The sequence below is a fragment of the Myiozetetes cayanensis genome, unplaced genomic scaffold (assembly GCF_022539395.1).
Source record: "Myiozetetes cayanensis isolate MyiCay16 unplaced genomic scaffold, myiCay2020 scf4, whole genome shotgun sequence".
In the NCBI taxonomy this organism is placed as follows: Eukaryota; Metazoa; Chordata; class Aves; order Passeriformes; family Tyrannidae; genus Myiozetetes; species Myiozetetes cayanensis.
Window position 1 is genome coordinate 36,198,884 of NW_026087631.1, and position 25,538 is coordinate 36,224,421.

At 39.7% G+C, this 25,538-nt stretch overlaps 1 protein-coding gene across 2 annotated transcripts in view; it reads right to left on the bottom strand.

Annotated features, from left to right (window-relative positions):
- NTRK2 (neurotrophic receptor tyrosine kinase 2) overlaps window positions 1-25,538 on the bottom strand; it is a 203,105-nt gene that overhangs the window by 27,285 nt on the left and 150,282 nt on the right. For both annotated transcript variants that reach the window (XM_050329716.1, XM_050329715.1), the window contains 2 exons: window positions 22,407-22,579; window positions 18,951-19,185 (listed from right to left, as the gene is read on the bottom strand). In XM_050329716.1, coding sequence (XP_050185673.1) covers window positions 18,951-19,185; window positions 22,407-22,579 — 408 coding nt within the window. The remainder of the gene's footprint in view (window positions 1-18,950; window positions 19,186-22,406; window positions 22,580-25,538) is intronic.

Consider the following 25,538-nt stretch of genomic DNA (forward strand, 5'->3'; position numbering starts at 1 on the left):
AATAACTATAATCTAACTCGCCTGTCCCCAGAAGTCTCCAGACTCCTTTTAAATTCTGAGTAGTTGCTCTTTAAAAGGCACAGAATCATCCTATATAATTAAAACTACAGTTGCAGAGTGATAGTCTCTGGGATTTCAATGTGGAGCAAAATTTCTATAGCCACCCTGCAACTTGTGTTTCCTGCTATTCAAGGCTCCCAATGCTTGCAACAAAGAGCAAGACCAAAAAAAATGCACCCAGACACCTGCTAGAAATCAAATAACTCATCTTGATGCTATTCAGCAAGGTCCCAGCCTCAGCAATAGAAGAAAGAATGAACCATTAAGTGAACTTCAAGGCAACTTCTATTAGTGCCTTTCTAAGAGAACATTATTTTTTTTCTAGAAATTGTGGAAGATATTAAGAAAGTAGATTGAGGGAAAAGTACCATTCACCTTTTGGGAATAACAGGTTGTCGTGGTTTTGCCCACCAGCTAGCCCCTGGGGCTGAGGATGGTTTTGTACAGGTGACTTTCTGGAGAAAAAGCCAATCAAAACTTTTAGTAACGCCTTTGCTAATTCCATATTTAAGAAAAAAGGAAGAGAAGCTTGTTGCGCAATTGAAATTAGCAGCAGTAGCTATGTAGGAGCGGCAGCAGGCCCCAAGGAGGGCCAGGGCCCCCTCCTCCCCCGGCCTTGGGCCGGGGGCAGGTGTGGCATAATGAAGTCTCGGCTTTCTCGTGCATCAACTTACTCCAGTGTAGGCTCCTCCATGAGAAACATGGGGGTCTCCTCACTCCAACAAACTTCCACAGGTGGCAGGGTTTTATTTTTCAGTCTTTTCCCTGCTGAAGGGAGACAGAGAGAGCGAGAGAGGGGGGAGAAGGAGCCCCCGCTTCGAACTTCTCTCTCCTCCAGCTGCTAGCTTTGACCTTGGATACTTCGTTATCTCTCTGCTGGAATTTCTTCTGCAGCGTTTCTCATCCAAGCAGTCAGTAATTCTATAAATTTTTTCTTTTCTCTACTCCGTTACAGGAGAGAAGGGGGGCTTCAGTGCCACACCTGCCCCTGGCCCACGGTCAGGGGAGGAGGGTGCCCTGGCCCTCTTTGGGGCCTGCTGCTGCTCCTGCATAGCAACCAATTTCATCTGCACCACAAGCTTCTCTACCGTTTTTCTTAAATATGTAATTAGCAAAGGCATTACTAAAACCTATACATATGTGTATAGGTTTATTACATCTTCTGGTGTTACATCCATTAGAAAAATTAGCCTTTGTCCATTTCCTTATCTCCACCATGCAAGACTGAGGCAGACTGCCTGACTGAGTGTCCTGTTTGTCATATCAGTGTTGGGTTGCTGGACTTCATCATCATCTTGGGGATCTCCAGAACTTGAACAGAATTTTGGGAATTGAATGCTTCAGAGTGCCTAAGGCTCTAATGGCTTTGTGCTCTCTGTGAAAGAAGTTTGGAGCATGGCACATAATATGCAATAATGAATGTGTTTAATCTGCATTCATTAAAACACGAGGGAAAATTCAGCATAATCCAGGACGGAAGCCCCAGTGTTCCACTTTGCAGGTGAAGATGTCGCTTTTTTACCTAAGGTGAGCTTCCACCTCACTGAACCAGAGTCATAATAAATCTTGTCACTGACAGAAGCCATTCGTGTTCTGAGATGGGCACAAGCTGAAAAGATAAGTTCAAACTGTCACCCATCTAAAAAAAAAAAACAAAACCCACAAAAAAAATGTGAAGAAAATAGAAAGGAGATACAATTTGAGCAGCGGCAGGTAGGCAGATCTAATTACATGTTTTCTTCCTTTAAGATCTTCTTCTGATTTTAACTAATAACAAATGGAGGATACGGGGAAATAAGGTCAAAGTAATATTTCCTTCAGCTATTGTCAAACAGAAGCATCTGTAGAGCTGGAACCCAACCTGCCTGGAACATTGAGGGTTAAAGTCTAATTAAACCTAACCAAAGTCAAAGGTGGGAAGACTGCAGGAAGAATTAAAGAACAGGTTTTCCATGTTCATAGAGAAAATACAGTCAGGCCTGATTTTCTGTTGTGCGTGTAGTTTTGTACACAGTGAGAGAAGAAGTTCCAAATAAGAGTTGCAGAACTCTTGGCAAGTATTTTCATAAATAAGAAATACTTATTTTCAAAACTTTTTCCATAACATGAAAAATCAGCCACTGTGAACTGTCTTTCATAAATACTAGAAACTCTACTTTGAATATGCTGTGCCAACTAACGATGGAGTAAACTGATCTAGACAAAATAAAATATCTATGCTTCAAACTGCTACTCGTGCTGGTGCTCTGATAAACCAAATACTTCTGACACTATCAGGAGTTTTGGTACTTCATATGCTTCAAGGTACCTGCTAAGAATTAGATGGGGCACACTGAGTCCTCTGGTCCCCTTGCACCCTATCACACAATTCATCTACATCAAATCATTGTCTTCATAAATTGGACAGTACCACCTTAAAACGAGACAATTTTCTTCCCAGTTCACAAGCTGTCAAAGGAACCCATTCCTCTGATAGAAATCTTTTCAAGTCTCTTGCTTAAATTCTTTCATCCCTAATGTTTATTTTATCCTTTTGATGCACTCATATAGCACAGTTCCTTTAGACTATCCTTCAACAACAATCTTAATCAGGAATGCTCTTGTACTGTCCTTTGGTTTGGAGAAGTAGTCTGTCCACTCTGCAAACAGGGGGAAAAAAAATGCCTATTTTTCAGCTGGATTGTTTAATTAACAAAGTTATTTTAGTCATTGCAGAAACACCTGTGCTGGTGCAGAAAAGCAGATGATGCAGGAATTAGCTATCAAGACCAGCAAAAGAGCAGGACCTCTACTTTAGGCATTGGGGTGGTTTATGCTACTTAAAGAGTTCACTGACCTCTCTGTCTCCAATCATAAAACAGGTTGTCATTGTACCTCATTCCTTGAGGATCTCTTCTCTATGCCTGTTCCAGACTTAGCTTGCACATGTTCTTAGTGGCATTGGCCACTTTGCCTATATCTTCATATTTATCACTATCCTTTCAAGACCTGATGTTAAATATTAATTTTGCTTCCAGGCCAAACTAACTCTCCTTCCCACATCATTATGTCTATAGTGGCGATACTTTCCTTCTCATACTCTTGACATTTAAACAGTTAAGAGACTGTTAATATAAACTTCTCTTGTTTATTTTGGTATTCTTTCCAAAGTCAGTATCAAATGCTTCTTGGCACTTTTCACTCTATCCCTGTTTGTCCATTAGCCTTTCCTTCAGTGTTTTTGCTTACTTCCAGTGTCCTTTATGAGGTGAAGACACCAATGGTTTTGCAACCTATTGCTCCTCATTTTCTCCTCTGATTTAGGGATACAACTTCCATCTACTTTCTGCACCTTTATTTAAATAAAATCCACATTTCCCCAATTTTTAAGCTGATCCTAACAACTAATTCTCTCTATTTTTCAGAGTAGAAAGGCTGAAAAAGCAGCAGCAGAAGGTCAATATGAAAAGAGGTACTCCCAAAATTTTGAGTTCTCAATTTTTAAAGACAGGAATTCTGAGAATCTCAGGCAGTTTTAAAATCCATCAATACGCCTGTGAACTATACTTACAATGGGAAGTTATTCAACTACAGGTGCAGACTAATTGCCTATTTATGTAATCCAAAGGCTAAACAGATCCAGATCTATTCCTTTTTTGTTTTCTCTTTTTCCTGTCTTTCATCTTAAAGAAATCTATTAACATGTAAAATACTGCCAGATTAAAAGGAATAACTAAGGAAAGAAGCGTTATTTAAATTTTTTTTTTCTGATTGTGCTAATTAACATAATGCTGTTTTCCATATTCCTAATGACATAACTGAGTACATATAAACACAAGCTACCTTTAAGGCAGCTAGGTTGGACTTTATGAGTAGCACAAACAAGTGTATGCCCCGGAAAGGAACATTCATCCTGCTTCTGAATAGCTTTGCAGTCTGCATCAAGCTCATGTCAGTTTTTGAGCTAGCAGTGTCTGCAGACAAGACATACCTTCAGTCTCACAATCTACAGTGAAGCTGTATAAACCTCTCTGTGAAACTCATTTGCATTTTCTAGTTTATGCCGTTTTAGCTCTGCTTAAATCTGTACTTGAAGGGCTTTTTACTGTGTGTAGTACAGCACAGCTTTCAGTTTTCTCCTTTTCTATTTAGTGTTTTATTCTAACTCAAGTTGATCGAAATGGAAAACAAGGTTAATACTGAATATGTGGGCATATACAAACTCCAAACCCATCACCGCGATGGAAACATTTGTTGGTCAAAAACGTATGTTCTTCCAAACGTGACTGGTGTAAAAAATCATAATTGTATGTGTCTATGCAGTCAGGTAGAATTCTGCAAGATGGATTTTTAATTACTTTCAACAGAATTCCCTTTGCAGAAAATTACAGTCTTGGGCCTATATATGTTAAACAATATATAAGCTCTATTTTGCAGATTCAAGTAGTATCTATTTGTTTTCTGCTGAGAGACACATTCCACTCACTCTGCATTGGCATTGACCTTTACTGTAACACAGTTACGCTTTTCCCACACAAGTATTCAACATTAGATTCTTTTCTCTAAAAATGCTTGATATGGCATGAGAGACCAGTCTAAGAATATTTGAGGATACTCAAGGAGCACGGAAAAGTCACGCAATTGAAAACTTCAAAATTCCCTTTTTCATTGGTTCTTTCAGTCTAGAAGACAAGACGAGATGTGCTGCCAAAATTACAACATGAAATATTTAGCTCTATTTTGATCTCTCTTTTTTCTCTGTGTCTTGCTTTGCTAAAGATGATTTAAAACTCTGCTTGTTGAAACCAAAAAACAAACAGCTCATGCTTAGGACAGTCTGCCAAGAATGCAGGCCCTGCCCTTTGCTTAGCTCACAAGCAAGAAAAATCTCCTACACGGAGAGTGCCAGCCAGTATGCTGCACTAAATCTCACCATCAGAAAATAACACCGAGAGCATAATCAGCTGCAAAAGGACTGCATGCAGAGGAGTAATTTGCAAAGAGCCCAGCCTATCAGTTAGCCTTTCAAAGCGACTTGGTGGTGACAGGCATCTGGTAAATCAATCTGGAAAGAATCCATATTCTCCAGATAACATCACAATTTTATTTCGTGGGCCTGGGCTGAGGCAGTATGAGGAACGTAGATGACAAAAACATTAGGACGAACGATTTGTAATCATCATGACTGTCATTCATTTGCCTCTTTCCCCCCTTGCCCCCCTGTAATATTTATACTGATTCTGAAATAATTGCAACCCTGGTGTGTTATCAAAGAATATCTGACAATGTATTGAATTAACAGTTCTTTATCTTCTTAAAATTCTACCAGGGGAAAAAAAAAAAAAAAAAAAAGAGAGAGAGAAAGAAAACAAGAGTGATTTCTTTGCTCGGATAAAATGTCTCCCTTTCTGTGTACATCATTTAATCCAGATTTACAGAGACATAATCTTACAGGTGATAAAATAATCTGAAGGACTCTCTTCACACATGCCTTGGAAGGGACTACATGAAGTTATAAAATAATTCTTTAAGGGAAGCTCAGACTACATCACATTTTACATGTTAGTTGAACCCCCCCACCAGCTTACATTTCCAGCAAAACATTGGTTTGCAACATGGTGTGGTATGCAAGGATTGGATCACAGCTGATGTAATTTTTTTTCCCCAACCCCTAGATTCAGCAATGAACACAGAAGTGAAACCAAATATAAAGCCATTACAAATTTGCAATTAATAAAAGTAAAAATCCTGGTTCAGTGATATCAATGCCAGTTTTGCTCACTGGTCTTGAAGATAGACAAGTCTAAATTCTTTGAATATGTACCAGTGTCTTTCTGCCTTCTATAAAAATTGTATACGCTACAAAACTAACTTACGTCATAATAATTTTCAACAGTAGAAGAAAAAAAAACCAGTACTTTATGCTTTACAGCACTGCAGTCTCAAGGTTCCTTTATCTCTAAATGGCTTTTAATCTGTTTTATTTTCATTATGTACTTCTTTATTACAAAGGATTATTGTTTTTTGTAAATACAGATCTGCAGCTTTATACACCATAGCTCTTCCTTACAGTTCTGGCTTCTAAACACGTGATTATGTGAATAATTGTAAATACATTAATTTTAAAATGTTCACTTCTAGAACTTGCAGTTATAGAGAAAACCTCGAACGCAGCTATGTGGAACAGAGGACTAAATAGGGTTTGCTGAGGCCCAAGTGTCATGGGTGCATAAAATTTAAACTTCTTCCACCTCTACCTTTAAAGCAGTTGGGTTTCTTTGTGCTCTGTTGCTTTCACTTACAAAATTCTCTCATACACTCTCAGTCATGCCAGTGCATATTTATTTGTTTCTGAGGGAGCAATGACCTTTTGCTTGAATAGTTCTTTAGCTTCTTGGTTATATACATCTTGACCTATTATATTTCTTGTTCACAACTCTTGCCATCAGCAACATGGCCCAGGAAAGCAAAGACACCTTACAGAATCCAGCAATTATTTGCTTGATAAAGTGTAAGAATTTAGTTAGCCAGTAGGGAAGTGATTAAACTAAGGATTTATTTCAGTAATTAGAGCTACCAATGTTGTAGCATTTCTGGTGTGGAAAAAAAATGGCACTACATGTATTTTCCGGAATGTTGCAGGAAATGGTTTGGTCTGAACTTGCTACATCAGCTAGGATACAGATTCTTGAAAATCACTCATTAGTTGCTTCTCTGACCTGGGGGCCTGCCACATCACTGGTCTTCATGACTCAACTCTGAATAGGGTGGTTTAGACAAACTCCTCAGAAGATTAATCCCAAAAAGCATTCTTATTTCCATAGTTCCTCATCGCATAATACATATAGGAATGCAGCGCTGTAAACAGAACCAAATTCAAACAGTCTTTCCTCAAAATTGTCACAAAGGCAAAAATGCCACAGCAAATTAAAGGCATAGTGATTACATGTCAAATCAAAAGTTAAAATACCAACTAAAAGCTAACTACATTGATCAGCAAAGACAGGAGATGTAATGTCAACTAAGTTCAAGTGTTATCATAGGTGTTAAAGTGCAGCTTACTTAGTCAGACTGTTAAACTTCTGACCAACATACATATATGTTGGGAAACTGCTTGAAAACAGACAATATAATTTTTATATCTCTGGAGAACTCCACAAATATAAGACTAAATAAGGTAATAATTTTAAAACTTCAATGGGTCTGACTCTGCTCTCCATCCAAACATCTGAGACACCACTGTGGCAATATCAAGCCCTGGATGAAATGAAGTGGAAAAGAAGTAGGAACTGACTGTAAATCAAATTTAATGCAAGCTCATCAAATCCTCAAGGACTGGACAGAAGTGTTGCAAGGATACTTTTAAGGGGTAAATAGTAACTTTTCAAAGCAAATTCAAGAGTAGGCTAGGTATTTTTCTCAAAAGCATTTCAGTATACTGGGAAGAATGAAGTTACTTCCCATTCATGTGGCTTTGGTTTTGCAGGCTTGTTTATCCACTTGAAGGAGACAGAAGCATTTGAGTCACCACGATCTTTTCTAACTCTTTTATACCTGTCCTTGGTATCAGATGGATATTACCTCATGTACCTTAAATCAGGCCTTCATCTCTTCCTAAAGTTAGGCCACATCAAGAAACTTGACAGATTTTATACGTGTTTTGGCTCTGTTTTATATAAGACTTGATTAACGCAAAATCAAGTTATCTCTGAAGTCTAATTACAAAGTTCCTGAGACTACAGGATGCAGTATCAGTTCATTTCTGGGGCCCTCACTTTTTGGGAAACTTGGAGAGCTGTTCCTGACAACTTGTCAAAACCTTTGTTACTGTTCATCATGTCTGGTATTGAAAAGACTCCACAAACGCATATGCATTACAGCTACATAGGTAATCTAGTGCATAGGTTCTCTGTCACCATGTTCTCTGTCACTGACACCATGAGACTCAGATTGACCCAAGTCTTCCCTTTCCTTCCATTCTGTGTTGGAGTGGACACATGCTCCATCAGACAGACAAAGGACTCAGAGGACACTGAAGAGCTAAATGATCTTCAGTATCACACAGGGCTTTCCCATTTTCATCACCACCAGTAGCTCTTTGCTATGCCACAGATGAATCTACAGAGCCAGGTTTGTAGGTTCTGCTCTATTCCTAGCTGGTGCTATTCCTCTCATCTTCTTCATCCGCCCTATTACACATAGCCCTTCATAGTCTAATTGTCTAGTTCTTCCTTCCCATGCTTCCTGAGTTCTGTGAGCCAAAAGAGTGCCATTGTTCTTCAGGTCCAGGGTAAAAAATGCATATTTAGGAAAACTGCCTAGCAACTGCTTTCCTAGTGCAAGGAGAGAGGCCATTTGCATAAGAAAACCTTCCAGCTGGAAGCCTGCAAAGATTCTGCTGGGAGCTGATTCTGTGACCAGACATCAAAGGAGAAGTCCCGTTTGAGTCCTGCTCACCCTGGGTGGCCTTTCTGTGCTGTCCCCACCATCAGTGGGGGCAGTGGCACAGCCGCACAGAGTGCATGAGTACTCTGCACAGAAGCCAGGAGCTGCCACTCTGGTTTCCAAGTGTGCTCCCAGAGATCTTTTACTCATTCTGTTCCCACATCATCTTTTCCTCACGCTGCGGACATCACATATCAAAAAGTCAACAGTTTCAGCTGTTAACCTTTGGAGTTCCGTAATTTGCTATCCAGATTTCCCGACAAAAGTGACATTCTGTTGCACTACAGTACAGTATCTCCAGCATTTACACATTTCCTCTCCATAATTACTAAAAGGCATTATTAGTCTGCACAAAGGCCCAAGAACAAAAAAATATAGAATTAAATAATGATTAATATTAATTAATAATTTCTCTTGCCTGGTCTGTAGAAAAAGTTGCCCATAAACTTTTCACTTTCTAAAGCCCTGGACAAAACACTGGGTATAGTAAACTCAACAGAATTAGCCTCTACCAACACTCCAAGTACAATCCAGCAAATTGTGAACAGGGATGGGATTGAGGACATGGCTCTCTTATGTGCTAATCATCAAACAATAGTTAAATCGTTTCAGCACCTGCAAAAAATAGCTTTGTAGTGCTGTGCTGCTACTTAATGGAATGAGGCGATTATGATCACAGTTCTGCAAAGCTCTCCAAATTGCAGTTCCTAAAGCTAATTTCAATGTGTGAATCACTGCTTTCCTGCAATTTATATCCATATGTGTGGTTATTTTTAAGAATGATTCAGTTTTGTATGTATAATTTTAAAAGGACTTTTTAAGTTAATGAACATCTGTGCTAAGAGCCCCTCAACAGAAAAGCTTGTGTCAGCCACTGGTGACGCTGACTGTGTAAACTTCCTGTTATCCTATAGGCATACATGTGGATCCTAAGGCTCTTACCAACTGTATACTGCAGGAGTCATCCAGCTGAAAACCACACCATTAAAATGCTTTAACAATGGTGTGGGAAACCCAAAATGTCCACGAATATGAAAACTGTAATATCTGTTTTATAGCCAAAATAGCACCAAACAGTAAATCTGCAATGCTTTTAACAGAAGCAAACAGAGGGAAAATTTCCATTTGAAAATTTCAAAATACTTTGATATTTTGATTGACATATATTCAACACTTTTAGCTATAGTGTAGATCAACAGGATTTCTGCATAACATATATTTCTAGGTACTGCCTCCTGGTTTGAACTTTTTTTCTCAAGATGAACCTATTTCTTGACATCCTGCATGAGAACCGCATTGGTGTAAAACTAATGGAGGCAGATTTACAAAGGAATAATTAGGCACTGAAATTCAGTGGGTAATCAAGTAACTGGTCACAGAGCAAGGTCACTCTTCTTTAGATTGTCTTTTAATCAGCTTCGTTTTTCAGTCTTGTTATTACGGGTTTTTGTTTCTGCCCTCTTTACATTCTTTGATCTCACAGACTGAAGGAGAATATACTCCAGAAGCCATGAAACTGTCTCCCTATTTGCATATTTCCTGGGAAAGGGGCCTTAAATCTGGCAAAGTGAAGTATGTCACAACCTTCCAGTTAAAAATCTCACTTTCTGTATTACCGACCTGTCATTAACCCTGCAAGACGGATGTTAATAAGAACTCCCTGTTAAATGCATCACATTACATATGTTGGACATCTGATATTCCTTCTCCAAACCACAACATGGAAAACTTTCTTGGACTCCCCTCTTAGGATCTGTGTCAGTGAAAACAGATGGAAACAGAACTGTAAGTAGGACCAATGACCCTGGTGTGAAGATGAGAAAACTTCACTTAGGAGGTGACTACATCTACAGATGTGCTAAAAAAGAACTGTACTTCCTTGAGACAAAGCTGAAATGGGGTTTTCTGTGAAGAACTGAGCAGGTTAGACAACTGCAATTCCAGATAAAACACCAGCAGTCAAGGTTGTGTAAGTACAAGCTGGGGAAAGAGCATGCCTCCTGCATGCCACAGAACATACTCTGGCACAGGCAAGTAGTAACAGGTATCAAGTCATAGTGCTAATCCTTCTTCATCAGGATAATGCTATGTCCTGGTGCATACAAGTTTCTAAATGATGACATTGGAGTGACCTTTAGGAAGCCCTTTAAAATCATTAGGCCTAATTCTTCTTGTGATTATGTTACTTTAACTTCAGAGCTACTGCACCGACTTCAAGGCAGTTGGGTTGGATTTACATCTCTCAGGCTGGCCTATTATTTCCTGTATTGTTTCCAGTTGCATGAAATCATCTGTGCACGTCCTCCAAGGCTGCTGGAACCCTCTGTCCTCCCCAGCACTACACATGATGCAATGAGACTCTGACGGAGGAGGAAAGCCGAGAAGTCCATGTAGGGAAGCAGATAATTTCCTTTAGAGCAATGGATGCAAAAATAGCAGCTAATAAAAAGCCTTCAAACTGTGCCTTCAAACTGTGACAATTCAATACACACACCTACGAGGATGCCTTGACAAGCTGGTTGACTTCCCAGTAACTCTGTCTTGTTTTCTTTAGTGTAGCCTCCTCCAAACTCCCACGCACAGGTATTCATCTCTGCGGTGACAGCTGAGACCTGCAGGTGTTTGCTGCTATTGCCCTTTCAGAACAGACAGACAGTTGTTCCTCACTGTAAACATTTGTATCATGGTGTTTGCCTGGCTAGTTACAGCCCAAATAATGATAAACCAGCCTTTTCTTTTTTTAGCCCCTTGCTGTCATGAATTAATTCTCTTTGCAAATAGACATTTGGTACTGGAAATAGCTTAAGCGAGATCACTCTCTGGTGATTATTTTACTAGCCTTACCTTTTAGAAAATGTTTCATATAGAGTATCATCAGATAAGTGTATTATGCAGTTGCCAGAAATACAGCACTCTACAATATTAGGTTCACACAGGAAGAAAGGGCTATGGCTAGTGGCCAGGATGCTCTTTGCCATTTCACTCCTCTAATACTGATGTTATTTCACCGTTCTTCAAACTGCTACTCTGGCCTTTATAGGGAACAGTGAAGATCAGAATCAGATCTGTTTGCTGAGGACTGTAACACTCACAAGCATCAAAATGGTTTCTCAAAAGGGGTTTTGATCTTTTTTATGTAGCAAGAAGGTCCAGAATCTATGAATTTTTAAAATTGGCCTGGAATAGCAAATTGTGTAACCCTTAAGTTTTTCTGAAAGTCTACTGGGAGGCTAAGGAGTGCAATAACAACTTCTGTTTTAACTGAAAATGCACGGTTGCTCTATGTTTTAAAGGACATCTTTTTCCAAAATACTCACTTAACATTAACATTAAATAGAAATTATCAGGAAAACGTTAAGAAACAAAGCTACAAAAATTCAGAAAACTTCCTTACAAACCCCTCACACTCCCTCAGCTGTTTACTTTTTGGTACCATGATTCTGTTTTTTTTAATTCCCTACTCATCAACAAATTAGACAAGACCTGAATTTTAATTTCAAGGGGAAAAAAAGGCAGCTAAAAATAAAAGAGAAACAACAGTCTTTCTCAATCACTAGAGGTACAAACTGTACCAGTATGAACTGCATTTACTGAGGGATTGAAACCAAAAACTTTAAAAAAAAAAAAAAGGATGTTCTTCATTTGGAAGGAATGGAAGATGAGAGGCCCAAGGCACTGTTTGACAATACAGTAACCATGTGCCAATGACACAGGCTATGCAAGTCTATAATGTACTGTGCAGCACGTTTTCATTAGAGGTTGGGAAGTACTCTAATCCAAGAATGGGCAAAATCTGATTTGGAAAATACTATTCACAGTTCTAGTGATGTCTCTACCAGGAAGAGACACGAAAACTACTCTTTCACACACTGAAAGTCATGGGAGAAGGCCACTGTGAAGAGAAGAAAAATGAAGAAAACTTTTGTTCCTGACAGTGCGCCTTCTTTAACCCTCTAAAATAGTCTGATAAAGGACAGGAATACTTTCTCAAAATACATTTGTGATGTAGGAGAATAGTGTGATCAAGTAGGTTTATACTGGTCATGAGTTAATTCAGATTGCTGATTTTTTAAAAAATCGCATCTGTTAGGAGAGAGAGGCTATGGTGCAGCTGTTTGGGGAAAGTGCTGGCAGCAGGATCTTACTTATTTACAGCAACCACTTTGGTGGAAGCTTCTGTGTGACAGGACAGGAGTGATTCAGGAGTTAGAAACTCAGGCTTCAGAAACACAAGACTGATGCTATCCAATTTTGTGGTATACCTCAGAGACATTTGAGAAGAAGCCTGTCAGTGTTTTGCAGGCTGCTCCTTATTCATTTATTTAACTGAAGTCTTTCTTCAGGACTTGCACTGGTTACCCACCTTTTTGGTTTCCCTCTTGTTGCATGATTTGGCTCTGGGTCAGCTTTAGTTTCTGCTCTGCTCTAAGGCACTGAGGACAGGTGACACAGTCAGTTGTGCTTTGAGGGGCATCACCAAATTCCAGTTATGCCACTGGCTGGTGCAGCTGGCTCAGGCCCACCTAGTGTTATACAGTTTGCCAGCTCAACAGGTAATTTTCAGAGAAAAGACTGATGGGGATTGTTCCTGCTGCATGTCAGGTGTGACTGACTTCCTAGGATCTCTCGGGAATTTTTGCCAAGTGTAGTTTCTCTTTTGGGGCTTAGGACACTGCTGATACTCTTGACATCTTCTCTTTTTCCCTGGTAGACTGAAATTTTTATGGGGTTTGGTTCCTTACATAGAAGGGGCTAAAGTATTAGTGAGTTTTGGGGTTTTCCCTGTAGCATGATGAGGTCTTAGGTTCTTATTGCTCCTATCCTTAACTCCTACTGCATGGCTTCCTGCAAGAGTGGAAGACTTAGGCTCAGTAACCTATGCCTCTTCTTCCAATCTGAAGATATGGAATATATACAACATGCTCTCCTTAAATAGCAAAACATGGTACAAAATATGCAGAAGACTTTAAAGAGAAAGAGAGTCACTTATACTTTATACTCAGAATTTTATACTGAACTGCATCCTCTTGGTCTTCTGTGTCATCTGTGCCAGAAGTGGAAGAAACTAATTTCAAGAAGGGCAAGAAGGAGGACCCCAGAAACTACAGGCCTGTTAGTATCACTTCAGTGGTAAGTAAAGTTATGGAGAATATTATTCTAAAAGTATTGAAAGATGCCTGAAAGACAATGCAGTCTTTGGTCACAGCCAGCACGGCTTCATGAGATGAAAATCCTGCTTATCAAGCCTGACTTACTTTTATGACAAGGTCACCCACCTAGCTGATCAAGGAAAGCCAGATGATATAATCTTTCTGGATTTCAATAAAGCTTTCAATACTGTCTCTCACAGGATCCTTCTGGACAAAATGCCCAGCACACAGCTGGATAAACACATCATGTGGTGGGAGAGCAATTGGCTCATGGGTCAAGCACAGAGAGTAACAGTGAATGGGATAACATCAGACTGGTGACCTGTCACTAGTGGGGTTCCATAGGATTCCATCTTGGGCCCTCTGCTCTTCAACATCTTCATAAGTGACTTGGATACAGAACTGGAAGGGATATTGAGCAAGTTTGCGGATGATATTAAACTGGGAGGAACTGCTGGAGGACTACATTAGAGGACTGGGCAATCACCTAGCAGATGAAGTTCAACAAGGGAAAGTGCCAGATTCTGCACCTGGGATGGGGCAACCTGTGATCTACGGACAAACTGAGGAAGGAGGTGCTGGAAAGCAGTGCCACAGAAAGGGACCTGGGGGTCCTGGTCGATGGCAAGTTGAATGTGAGTCAGCAGTGCCCTGGCAGCCAGGAGGGCCAACCGTGTCCTGGATTTGCATCAGGGCAAAGAATCACCAGCTGGCTGAGGGAGGGGATTGTCCCATTCTGCTCTGCACTGGTGCGGCCTCACCTTGAATACTGTGTGCAGTTTTGGGCACTGCAATAAAAGAAAGATATTAAACTTTTAGAGAGCATCCAAAGGAGGGCAAAAGAGATAGCGAAGGGCCTTGAGGGGAAGCCATATGAGGAGCAGCTGAGGCCACTTGGTGTGTTCAGCCTGGAGAAGAAAAGACTGAGGGGAGACCTCACTGCAGTTACAACTTCCTCCTGAGGGAAGAGGAGGGGCAGGCACTGATCTCTTCTCTGTGGTGACCAGGGACAGGACCTGAGGGAATGGCCTGAAGTTGTGCCAGGGGAGGTTTAGGTTGGATATCAGAAAAAGGTTCTCTACCCAGAGGGTGGTTGGGCACTGAAACAGGCTCCCCATGGAAGTGGTCACAGCACCAAGCCTGGCAGAGTTCAAGAAGTGTTGGGATGATACTCTCAAGAATATGCTATGACTCTTGGGAATGGTCCTGTACAGGGTTAAGAGTTGGACCTGATGATCCTTGTGGGTCCCTCCCAACTTGACATATTCTGTGATCTGTAATTTGTGAACCACTCTGCTGTTTAGGGTAAACTAGGCCTAAAGGAAGATGGAAACCTCACTAACAGCCCAAGCCTTTTGACAGAGTTTTGAGTGATTTGTACAAACAGAGTAAGGGAGTCCTTATTTTCTCCACTATTCCTTGTGCTGTTGCATAAAGGCAAGTAGGTTATACAATAGCTAAATAGGGATTACACAAATGAGCTCCATAAATCTAAATCAGAAACAGAGTCCCTATCCTGCACTGGACAAACAATAATGTGGAAGGGTGAAATTCTGGTTAATGAAGTTAATGGCAAAGCTCTTGCTTAGTCTGGGAGATCACAGTTTCATCCAAAATCTTGGCTCAAGCCTGTAGTTGGCTAACCAGGCTGGATACTTAAAGCACATCCTTGTTAAGTTTTTCCAAGTACTGGGACAAGTTGACTTGTTTCCTTTTTTCTTTCCTTTCCTTCTTTTTTTTTTTTTTTTACGTTTTTTGTTTATGATAAAGAAATGCAGAAAATATTTTAAGACCAAGTACTAGTCAACCATTTGCAAACCTCAACTGGAAGACTAGAAGGCCCTGATATATTATCTCTGAGTGTAAGAACAAATAATAACAAAGTAATTGTTCCTATGATTCAGTGTCAATACTTTAAAACACAGAAAGCTGCTTTGAAGCAATACCTGTGTATCTGAGGGAAAGACAGGAAACTCTGACCTGTGGAGGCTGGGAATCAAACAACAAAAACCAGTCACCAACAAAACAAATAAAAGCCCCTAATGAACCTGAGACCTAAGCTCTGCAAGTAAATAACTTTGTGAAAGGATCTTTTGTGCTACAAGGACTGCAGTGCAGCATAGTGTTGATGGAGCTGTTTGGCACGCAGACCAAACCAATTACTTGACAGTTGTTTTACTTTGGCCTGGGGTGGACAGGAGTTCTGGGCAAGAAAAGCCATTGCAGTTTCTTCATGTCCCCAGGCTCATCTGCTCTGATTATTGAAAACTACTGCTGTTACAGTGGATGCTAGCATGTACATCAGGGCTTTCCCCACCTACAAGATTCCTGCCCAATGAAAAGCAAAGGGAAAAAGAACGGGGGAGAAAGAGGAAAGCTTGCACAATCAGACATACATCACATGCATTCCCAGCCTAAGGCATAGCTCTCTCCCCCTCTTCCCTGAAGTACCTCTCACTGAGCTGATTCAATGCATAATGTCGTTCACAATCTAACAGTGCACAATGACTTGGGATCATCCTTATCTTACAGAAGAAAGCTATAAATAATAATCTTGGGCAAATCTAACATCATGACTGGATGGTAAGATCCCGAAAAAACAATTCCAATGTATTAATAAACACAAATGCCAAACCATTTATTGCAGAACATTTTGGAGTTGTGTAAATCCCTCCAACAAGCATCAGATAAAGCTGTCAGGGTTGGGGATAAATTGCTTCTCCGTATGTGTTCAAACCTCAGCAATTAAAAAGACTTAGCCTGCTAGAAACAATTGGGCATGGTAGGTCAGTGCCATTCCAGTGTTATTGCTGACTTAGGCCTGCCATGGATGTAATTCTCCAGGTAACCATCTGGGAAGTTACCACTGTCTTGACTATTTCATGACCAGCCTCTGATCAGTTCACATATGGCCCAAACAGGGCATGCCAAAACCTCACAGCCTCAACTATAACTTCCAACTTTTATCACTGTGAAATACAGTGGTGTGGCAGGCTGTGCCTCTGTCCCTCCTCTGCACCAGTTAGGAGCCAGCTGGAACATGAGAGGCCAGATAAATGATCCTTTTTTTTTTTTTTTGACTATGTAGAACAAATAACTACTCAGCCTGATTTTCATATCCACCCATCTCTCTGCAAGCTTACACCATCAGCTTGGACATAGCCGTGTTATTTTACATTATCCCCTCTGACACTTGTTTACTTCTTTCTCCCTTCATCCATGTTTGTGTCTTATACTAACACTTCTTTACATTTACCTTTCCCACCTTACTTGTTCCCTCTCTCACATCCACGATTGCACCCTCTTCACATAACTCCCTCTTTCTTTTGCTTTGTTACACAGTGGACCACATAGAACCCATCCTAGACCTCAAAAGTAAATGATGATGATGGAGAGAAGAAGGAAAGAGAATGTTTCTGTATGAGAGGCAGTGGGAAATGCAGTGTACCCCTTGAATGAGGTCTTTTGAGAGGGTATTGAAGGACTATCTGGGTTACCCAGAATTTCCTTCAGTGAACTCCTGCCTTCTCCAGATTATGGGTCTTATTCTAAATCCATGTTTCACTGGGTAGAAGCTTTGCTTGAATACTCACATGTAAGACTCAAGGATTAAATCCAGAGGTATATAAGCAGGTAAGATGATGCCACAGTCAGTACACTATCATGTGCCTAAGTTAGGTCTCTGGAAGCCCGTATGATTACTGAGCTTCTATCCCTTTTTGCAGGTAGTTTTTATGTAGCAGGGAGTTACTATTATTTATCCAAAAATAAGCAAAGCATATGTTTAAAAATGCTGCCTCTGACTGTAAAGATCTTTGTCAACAGTCACTGTTCAGCATATACATTCATTCTTTAGTGTAACAAATAACATGGTAAATGAACTACAGAGCAGAGTCCCACCAAGTATTGCAAAAATACAATATGCAAAATCAGATGCAAAAAAAGAAATCCTGGCCCTTGGTGTTCACTGATGTATCTGCAAATAGAGGCACTGATTACCATCCCATATATTTTTTCTACATTCTAAAGTGCAGTCAGGCTTGTTTTATATTGATCAAATAACTTGAAGTGCCAAGTTCCAAAAGAACAATTTATACAAGAAATCTGGATCATCTGCTTACTAACACTAGGTTTATCTTTGAAAGAAGACAGGGAAGACTTACTTCTCAGTTGTCAAGTGAATCAGCATTCATCAATAATTCCTTTGCCCTGATCAGCCTCACCCAGATGTAGAGACACTCGCTTTCCAGACATCCCACAAACAGTGATGCTGAGGTGACACTCTCCTTTACTAACACAGCAGCCCAAATTGAGTGGCTAAGAAAGAGGCCTTCATTTTAGCTATAAGGAATTCACTGCCAACAAGTCATGTGAGAGCAGATACAGAACATGTGGTTAAAGATGACGAGTTAGTTTACTTTACAGGATAAACTATAGGGTTTGTAAATTAACAGCTTGGCCACAGATTGCCTTTCCCAAGCCACAAACACCTGACAACTTAAATTCCAATCCTGAAATTACAAAATGTGATAGCAAACAGCAGATACTGTCACTACATGACTTGCCACATAAAGCACAAAAACACTGTCAGCAACAGTAATTAATGAACACGGTTACGTTTATCCCAGCAATCCTAGAAGGTCTTTGCAAACTTCAAACATCAGTTTATGGTAACCATGTTCAGCAAAATGAGCCAGAATGAACGAGCGCAACCAGCTATTCTTACCCTCTGCAAAACAACCATAAGAAGTAGGTTTAAAGCCCTGGCTTAAGTCAGGAGAAGCTTAATGACAGCCTTTCAGGTGCTGAGTGTATAACAATTTCTCACTTAGTTTCTTCTTGAGTAAAATAACTGTCATGCTGTTGTCCAGTACTTACACTTTCTCTAGTTAACTGAAACATTCTAAACCTCCTCAAAGTCAAAATTTCCATTTGTCTTTGCAATATTTAAGAATATATTTTATTAACTTCAAAGTGTTGAACCAAATTGGATTATCAACTCTTCATTTTCATCTGCTCCTTCTTCTTCACTAAAGCCAAGCAAACATGCAAAATTTTTGCCCAGAGAAAAAGACATTTCTGTGATTTATTATTAAAATCTAAACCCAACATATATAAACAAAACATAACAATCTTACCCTGATTAACTCTCCAAATTTACAAAAACTTTCAAACTCAAAACCAGGATCTCCATATGCCAGCCTCTAAATTACTTGTCAGTGAGACGGTTGAGTGTAAAAGCAGAATCAGTCACGCCAATGTGGTAAGAAGACTGAACAAGATCTAGATTATTTCTTATTACAGCAGTTCACTTACCCGATAGTAATCTGTGCTGTACACATCTCTAGACATCCCAAAATCCCCAATCTTCACCAGTAGGTTTTCACCAACCAGACAATTCCGAGTAGCAAGATCCCGATGCACGAAGTGCTGTGATGCCAGGTAAACCATACCAGATGCAATCTGCTGGGCAATGTGAAGCATCTGGGACTGGGTCAGCTCAGCAGGACGGTTACCTTCTGCCATCAGTCCTGCATCTGGTCCATGAGCCCTGCACCAAAACACAGCAGATAAACAGACAGGGCACTTGTAAGATGGAGAGGAGAAGGGCATTAGTGAGCTTAAACCCACACAGTGCAGTCAAAAGGGCTACAAATTCCTTGATGAAACAGGGGAAAAATTGTATCTTGGCTTTTTTCATTTGCTGTTTTCCTTCATTGTGGGAAAGATAGGTGGTGTGAAGAGCCTTACACAATAGGATATATATTACTAAAGGAAATAAGGTACATGTGTTCACAATAACACCCATCTGTCAGAAAACACCAACTTTCTCCTGTTCCATTCTAGTAATCTTTTCCAGAGAAAGGCTGACAAACACACCTAAGAGTGAAAGACAGTTGAGGGAAAGGCAATGAAGTGGCATGCATAGCATCACTTTTCCTATGATTGGCATGCCTTGATTTCTAGAAGGAGACAAGACATTGACCCCTCCAATCTTTTCTTAAAGAAGAAAAAGCTCACTTCCTTCTGAGATCTGAGAAACAAGGGCAGCAATCTTAGATTTTTACTTCTGGTTTCCTATCCAAATGCACAGCAGGAAAGAATTTTTGCTTATTTCATCACCAAGGGAGAGTCCTATCTGAGATGGGAATTCTTGAGGATAGGATGAGGACACAAAACACACGCTATCTGAAACAAAACAGCTTCATAAATACACGTTTTTCAAAAGCTAGCAAATCTCTAAGGTGCAACAGACAACTGATTAAGGAAAATACTTCTATGCACTCCAGCAAAAACAGATACGTTTTGCATTAGAAAGGCCCAGTGAAGTATTGAGACACATGTGCTTCACCCACCTTAACTATGTAGCTCTAGTAAGCATGCACATCCTCATATCTTGAAGATACTATATGCACAACATTTTACAGTAACAATTACCAGCTAATCCCTATCCAATTAACAAGAGCATCTAGCAATCATTCATTTGATATAGCTTACAATATTCTGAATATCCTTTTCCATTCATTCAATTTTCCTGTGTTTTCAGAAGCTGTTTTTATTCTGTTCCTGAAGACTATTCTTTCTAAGAGACCACCTCTCTTCTTCCCCTCATCAACTTTTGCTTTTGAAAAATGTTCTAGAACTGATTTTTATTTCCTCTCAAAGCCTTCCTTCCTATAAAGGGGAGTTTCAGAGAATTGCCTTCCTAATCAACAGAGGTGAGGCCTTAATTTATCTCTAGGGGAAGGGCACAGGAGTTTGCAAAAGAGTTGCAAATTAATCAAATCTGTGAGATCAAATATGACACTACCTATTAGAAATATGATATTAAAATTGCCTCAAGGGAAAAAATTTATGAGAAAAGTGACAGATGTGAGAAAGAAATGGAGGGTGTGTAGCACTGCTGGGATGGCATCTGGTACCAGGTTCTCTGCCACAGGGTATGTACATGCAGCCATTCACCTGGTCTGGTTGGTAGAGGGGAATAAATGGGAGGATATGAAATCTCCAACTAAAACTCACAGGCAAATTCTTACTGAAAAACATCGTACCTTTATCATGCATGGATTTTTTAATAACTGTTCTCAGAGACATGAAACTCTGAGTAGCTAAATTAGAGAACTCATGATATTTTGCTAGCCTTCATGAGAACGTAGTCTGTATCTAATGAAACTTTTAGATTATTCCTAATGCTCCATCCACCGTGATTATTCTCTTGATGCTGATCATAAATTAGGTGATCCTCAGTGTTTACAACAGCCAAGAACATTGACAGAGATATTCTCTGCAGTGACAATACACTTCACTAGTCAGAACAAGCACTGGGTAGGCGTGACTTTGAGGCTTTAGTCCTAGACCTAAACAGCCTTTGGCTGCATGCAGCCAGCCAGGCTCATTTGGGTTAAGTTTTCAGATCAATTTTTCCCTAACAGCCTTTGGTGGCGCTGCAGGGTAAGAAATACAGGTTCTTATAGCCCGCTCTGCTACAAACCTGTGGTCTGCAGCACAAGCTGCAGCAAATATAAGAGGAATGACAAACTGGAGCTGAGGTTTAACAGCTTGTCCCAGCATAATCATTTTATGTTCTAAAGATAAGGGCTGATTAACAATTTTTTAAAAAGTGAAGGCCTAAAGTAGGAAATATGCCGAACTACTTTTCTGTACAATAATTCAAAATCAGAGTTAAAAAGAATAAAGCTTAAGTATTTCTTATGGAATAAGAAATTATTTTTCATCAGCTGAGAATCTATCTTTTTCTAATGGAAATTCAGTGTTCTGAAAACATACTAGGATGGCATCTAGGGAAAGTGTAGTTGTCTTCTGATTCACAGAAGACGACCAAGCAGGCCAATGTAAATGCCTTGAATTTTTAAATATATTTAAATCCTCTGCCAGAGAGACAATCAGTCTGATATCTTTCTGAAGTGGTGCTAACTCCTAGTTATCTTCAGCAGCAGAGACTCTGTATATTGAAATGTCTTTGTGATATATTTTGATGAAAATTACATAGAAGGTGCTGAAACAACAGTCCCTTATATTTTTAATATAGTAGCAAAAGCTATCTCTTAACTGCTTATTTTTATGTTAATAAGTGCAGGCTAGTGGAAATGGCATATACATGAAGCCTCTGTTCACAACTTCCTGGTTCATAAGTTACCTGTTATTGTGAATCTTAGGTATCATCTATTTATTTATGACTCCTTTACTGTCAAATTTCAATTTCCGATGCACATTCCTGAACAGTTTTATGAAATAAAGCCCTAATCCAGACCCCAAGATGCAGCATTTTCCAATTTGCAGAAGCTCTCATGGTTCATGTTTTTTTTTTGCTGAAGACTTATGGTAGTCTTTCCAAAACACTGAGAAGAGGGAAGAGAAAAGGGTTTAGACTTCAAAAGCTCTTAGACGCCTACAGATAGTGATAGGTGTTGAGTGGGATCTTCCAAGTGCTACCAGAAAGCCTGCAAGAAAATGATTCCTACTGTAGGATTTATAACCAAACATTTCAGAATACACTGAAATACATTGGAAACAATATTTCTTTGGCTCACATTTGTTTGGTAAAAAGCATAAGGCTTGATTTAATGGTACTTCCAAACAGGCAAAGAGACAGCGCCCCACATTTCAGTACAGAAGACAAGAGTCACACAATTTGTACTTCTAGATGTTAGTATTTTCCAGTGGTAGTAGTTAATTTGATTAAGTACCAGTAACACCTACCTTCTCTGCCCACTTTTGGTTCAGCAGCACAATATATGTTCATGGATTTACCTGAGGAATTTGTTAAGGTCTCCATGCTTCATATATTCAAAGACCATGATGAGTGGATCACCCTCGACACAGACACCATAGAACTTGACAATGTGCTCATGCTGCAGGTTAGTGAGCAGCTCTGCCTCACGGTGGAAGTCCTTGCGGGCATTGTCACTGGCATCCTTCAGTGTCTAAGTGGAAAAAATGAAAATGTAAAGGACAGATGTTCACAGAAGGTAGGGAACATGTAGAACAGCACTGTAAGGGTAAGATAAGGACACACTACAGCATAGAGGATGAAGGAAGTATTTTCTTAATAACTCTTTTAGAAATGCAGATGTGATCCTTAAGTGCAATTAAATAATGGCAGTACAATTTTCATTCTCCTGCCACATGTTATCCTGAACAACAATTTTTCTTTTAAGAGGATGTAAGAATACTCATGCTCTTGCTGTGGTAAGTGTTTTCCAAACACTGAGCAAATAAACTGATCTCATCCAAAACTATACACTGTACACAGCTGGTTTGTACGCTTTCACATTTAACTTACAGAACCCCTAGTATCCTGTTTGTATTTACCTTTCTTGTTAGTTCTTTAAAATAAAACTCTGCTTGTTTAAAATACTTGTTGGTAATGTAGATGCATTCTTTATGTATTACTAACATTGCTGTTGCTGATGTTAGCCCGTATGGTGTGCTACACATTAGGTAGATTTACACAAGCTTATGTCCCTGGATCAGAACTTACAACCTGAGCCAGAAACTCCTCTGAGGTTCTATAAATCTACTCACGTGCCTAAAATAAGGCATAAGTAACTTCAGGATCAATCCTGAAGTGATAGGCAGAGAGGAAGGCAGATGCAGATCAGAATTCTGGAGTGTCATTTTTTTCTCACCACTTTTTATTTATATAGCTCTAAATTCTTTCATATTTTAATTCTGAAAGCAATATATCAACACTGGATCAAATAGGAGGCTTAAAAGTTGTATAATGAAATAATACTAATTAAACTGTCGAACATAGGCTGTTTCAGATTTCTTCTTAAGAACTACAGTTTATGAGCAAGGCAACACTTTCATGCACCAAAAAAAAGCAAGTTTCGACACCAGTTAAATAAGGAATAATTATAATTGACAATAAACCACTAATAGACTCTATATTCAAGAGGTATAGTGGTTGCACTATAATAGCTCAAACGATATTTTAAAAACTGCAAAGGAAAGATGGTAAGTTATCAATGTTCACAAATTATTCTTCACAGAAACTGCTGTCTGGGCTTTGTACCTCTGGATTTTAACAATAGGCTTAATACAAGAGAAGACAAGATATACAAAAGTAGTTGCAAAGTTTTAACTAAAGATGCTTTTTCCTTGCCATCTAGTCACTTCATCTTCCATCCTGAATTAATATACACATCATGGGATCAACTACACTCATCAGAAGAGACACAGACCAAATTGATACTGTGCAATCATTCTACCAATAAACTGAATTTTTAGCTACAATAGTCATGGTTTGTTCAAGATTTTTGTTCCACAGGGACAATTCTATCCTTTTTTCTAGTATTATACATATGCATACGCGACGAAGGGACCAGTAGATGACTGTCAGAAAAAAACACTCGCTTTACTTGTGAAATTGCAACCCTGGGTCTTGAAAAATGAAAAACTACCATAATAAGATTCAGATGGGGGAACAAGGAGCAGGGTAGATTAGATAGCTGTCTTCCAAGTTCAGAGGCTTTTCCCTGTGGATTTCAGGCTCTGTGGATTCTAGAGGCAAGAGAAATCAATCACTTATGCCACAGCTGTCCCTTTCCTGAGCGACCTACTTATGAATCTCAAATGCCTTCAGGCCCAGAATCCTTCTGTAAGTTTTACCAATAACGACGTGACAAGGATATTGCATTGTCAAGATTTCACTAGGCATGATATGTCAGTATACACAGCTGTATCATGGATATCAAATTTGCTGCCCACTATGGTCTACACACAATCACATCTGAACTGACTGAGGACACTTCCAAGGTCTGGGATGAGGCTTCAATGTGATACAGGAACCAACCCATAGTCCAGTCTACATTATATGTAATGAAACCATGGGGAATAATTCTGTTGTCATTTGAATTTCCTCTGGTGGTGTAATGTATAAAGTGATTGGACTGTAATTTCTCTCAACAGAATTAGAAAAACAATTCATATAAACCCCATTTTTAAATAATAGCAACCTGGAAAAAGATCTGACTGGGAGAAACAAAGGCTGATCCTCTTTCCAGTGGGCTCTTTCCCCGGAAAGACAGTAAAAATGCTGACAGCTCTGTCCTGTGAGGAAGGCATATTGCATATTTGAGAAGATGCTTTTTATCTCCCAGAAACTACAAAATTATCGTATGACAGAGCAGTTGCCATGGCAATTCTGCATTTTCTGTCAAACAGCAAAATGCAGAAAGGTCTAAAATTCAGGTAAAACTCATGCAGGGTTTCACCAAGGGGTGACTTGAATTTTTGTCACCCACCATTGCAAAATCTTCTTTTTGTTATTTCATGCAGTGCACAGAATAGACACAATGCATGAGAGAGAGCTGGCACAATCAGGCAAAGAGGAGACTGGAAGGTGAAAAAAATTGTAAGTATGTAGAATTTACATAGAGATGACAATGACTAATGCATTTAACTTGATCTCAGCACAAGAGAAAAAAAATAAAACCAAAATAAAACCATAAGAGCACAAAGAGAGAAAAAGACATATTAATTACTATTATCATTACTGACAAGTACGCCAAAGCTCTGCATATAAAGCACGCTCACCAGTTGACAGGAGGTTTTCCCAAGTAGGATCTGAGGTTCAACCACATGTACTTTCCAGCCACTCAGGCCAGCAGTAAGGAAGAGGGCAAGCTTCCTTGGGCAACAGAGGGAGCCCCCAGTTCTTACAGGAGCTCCACATCTGCCGAGTTCATCATTGTGACAGCTGGACCATCAACCCTCACTTAGCCTCCTCCACAGAGTCCTTGTCCATCTGTTCTGTGCAGATCTGTGCTCTGTAGTGAGTGTGAACTGCCAACTCCTTACCCCACGCTGACACCACAAAGCTCCATTCATGAGCAAGTCAGACCAAGAGCAGGAGGTGTGGCTGTCACCAATATCAGC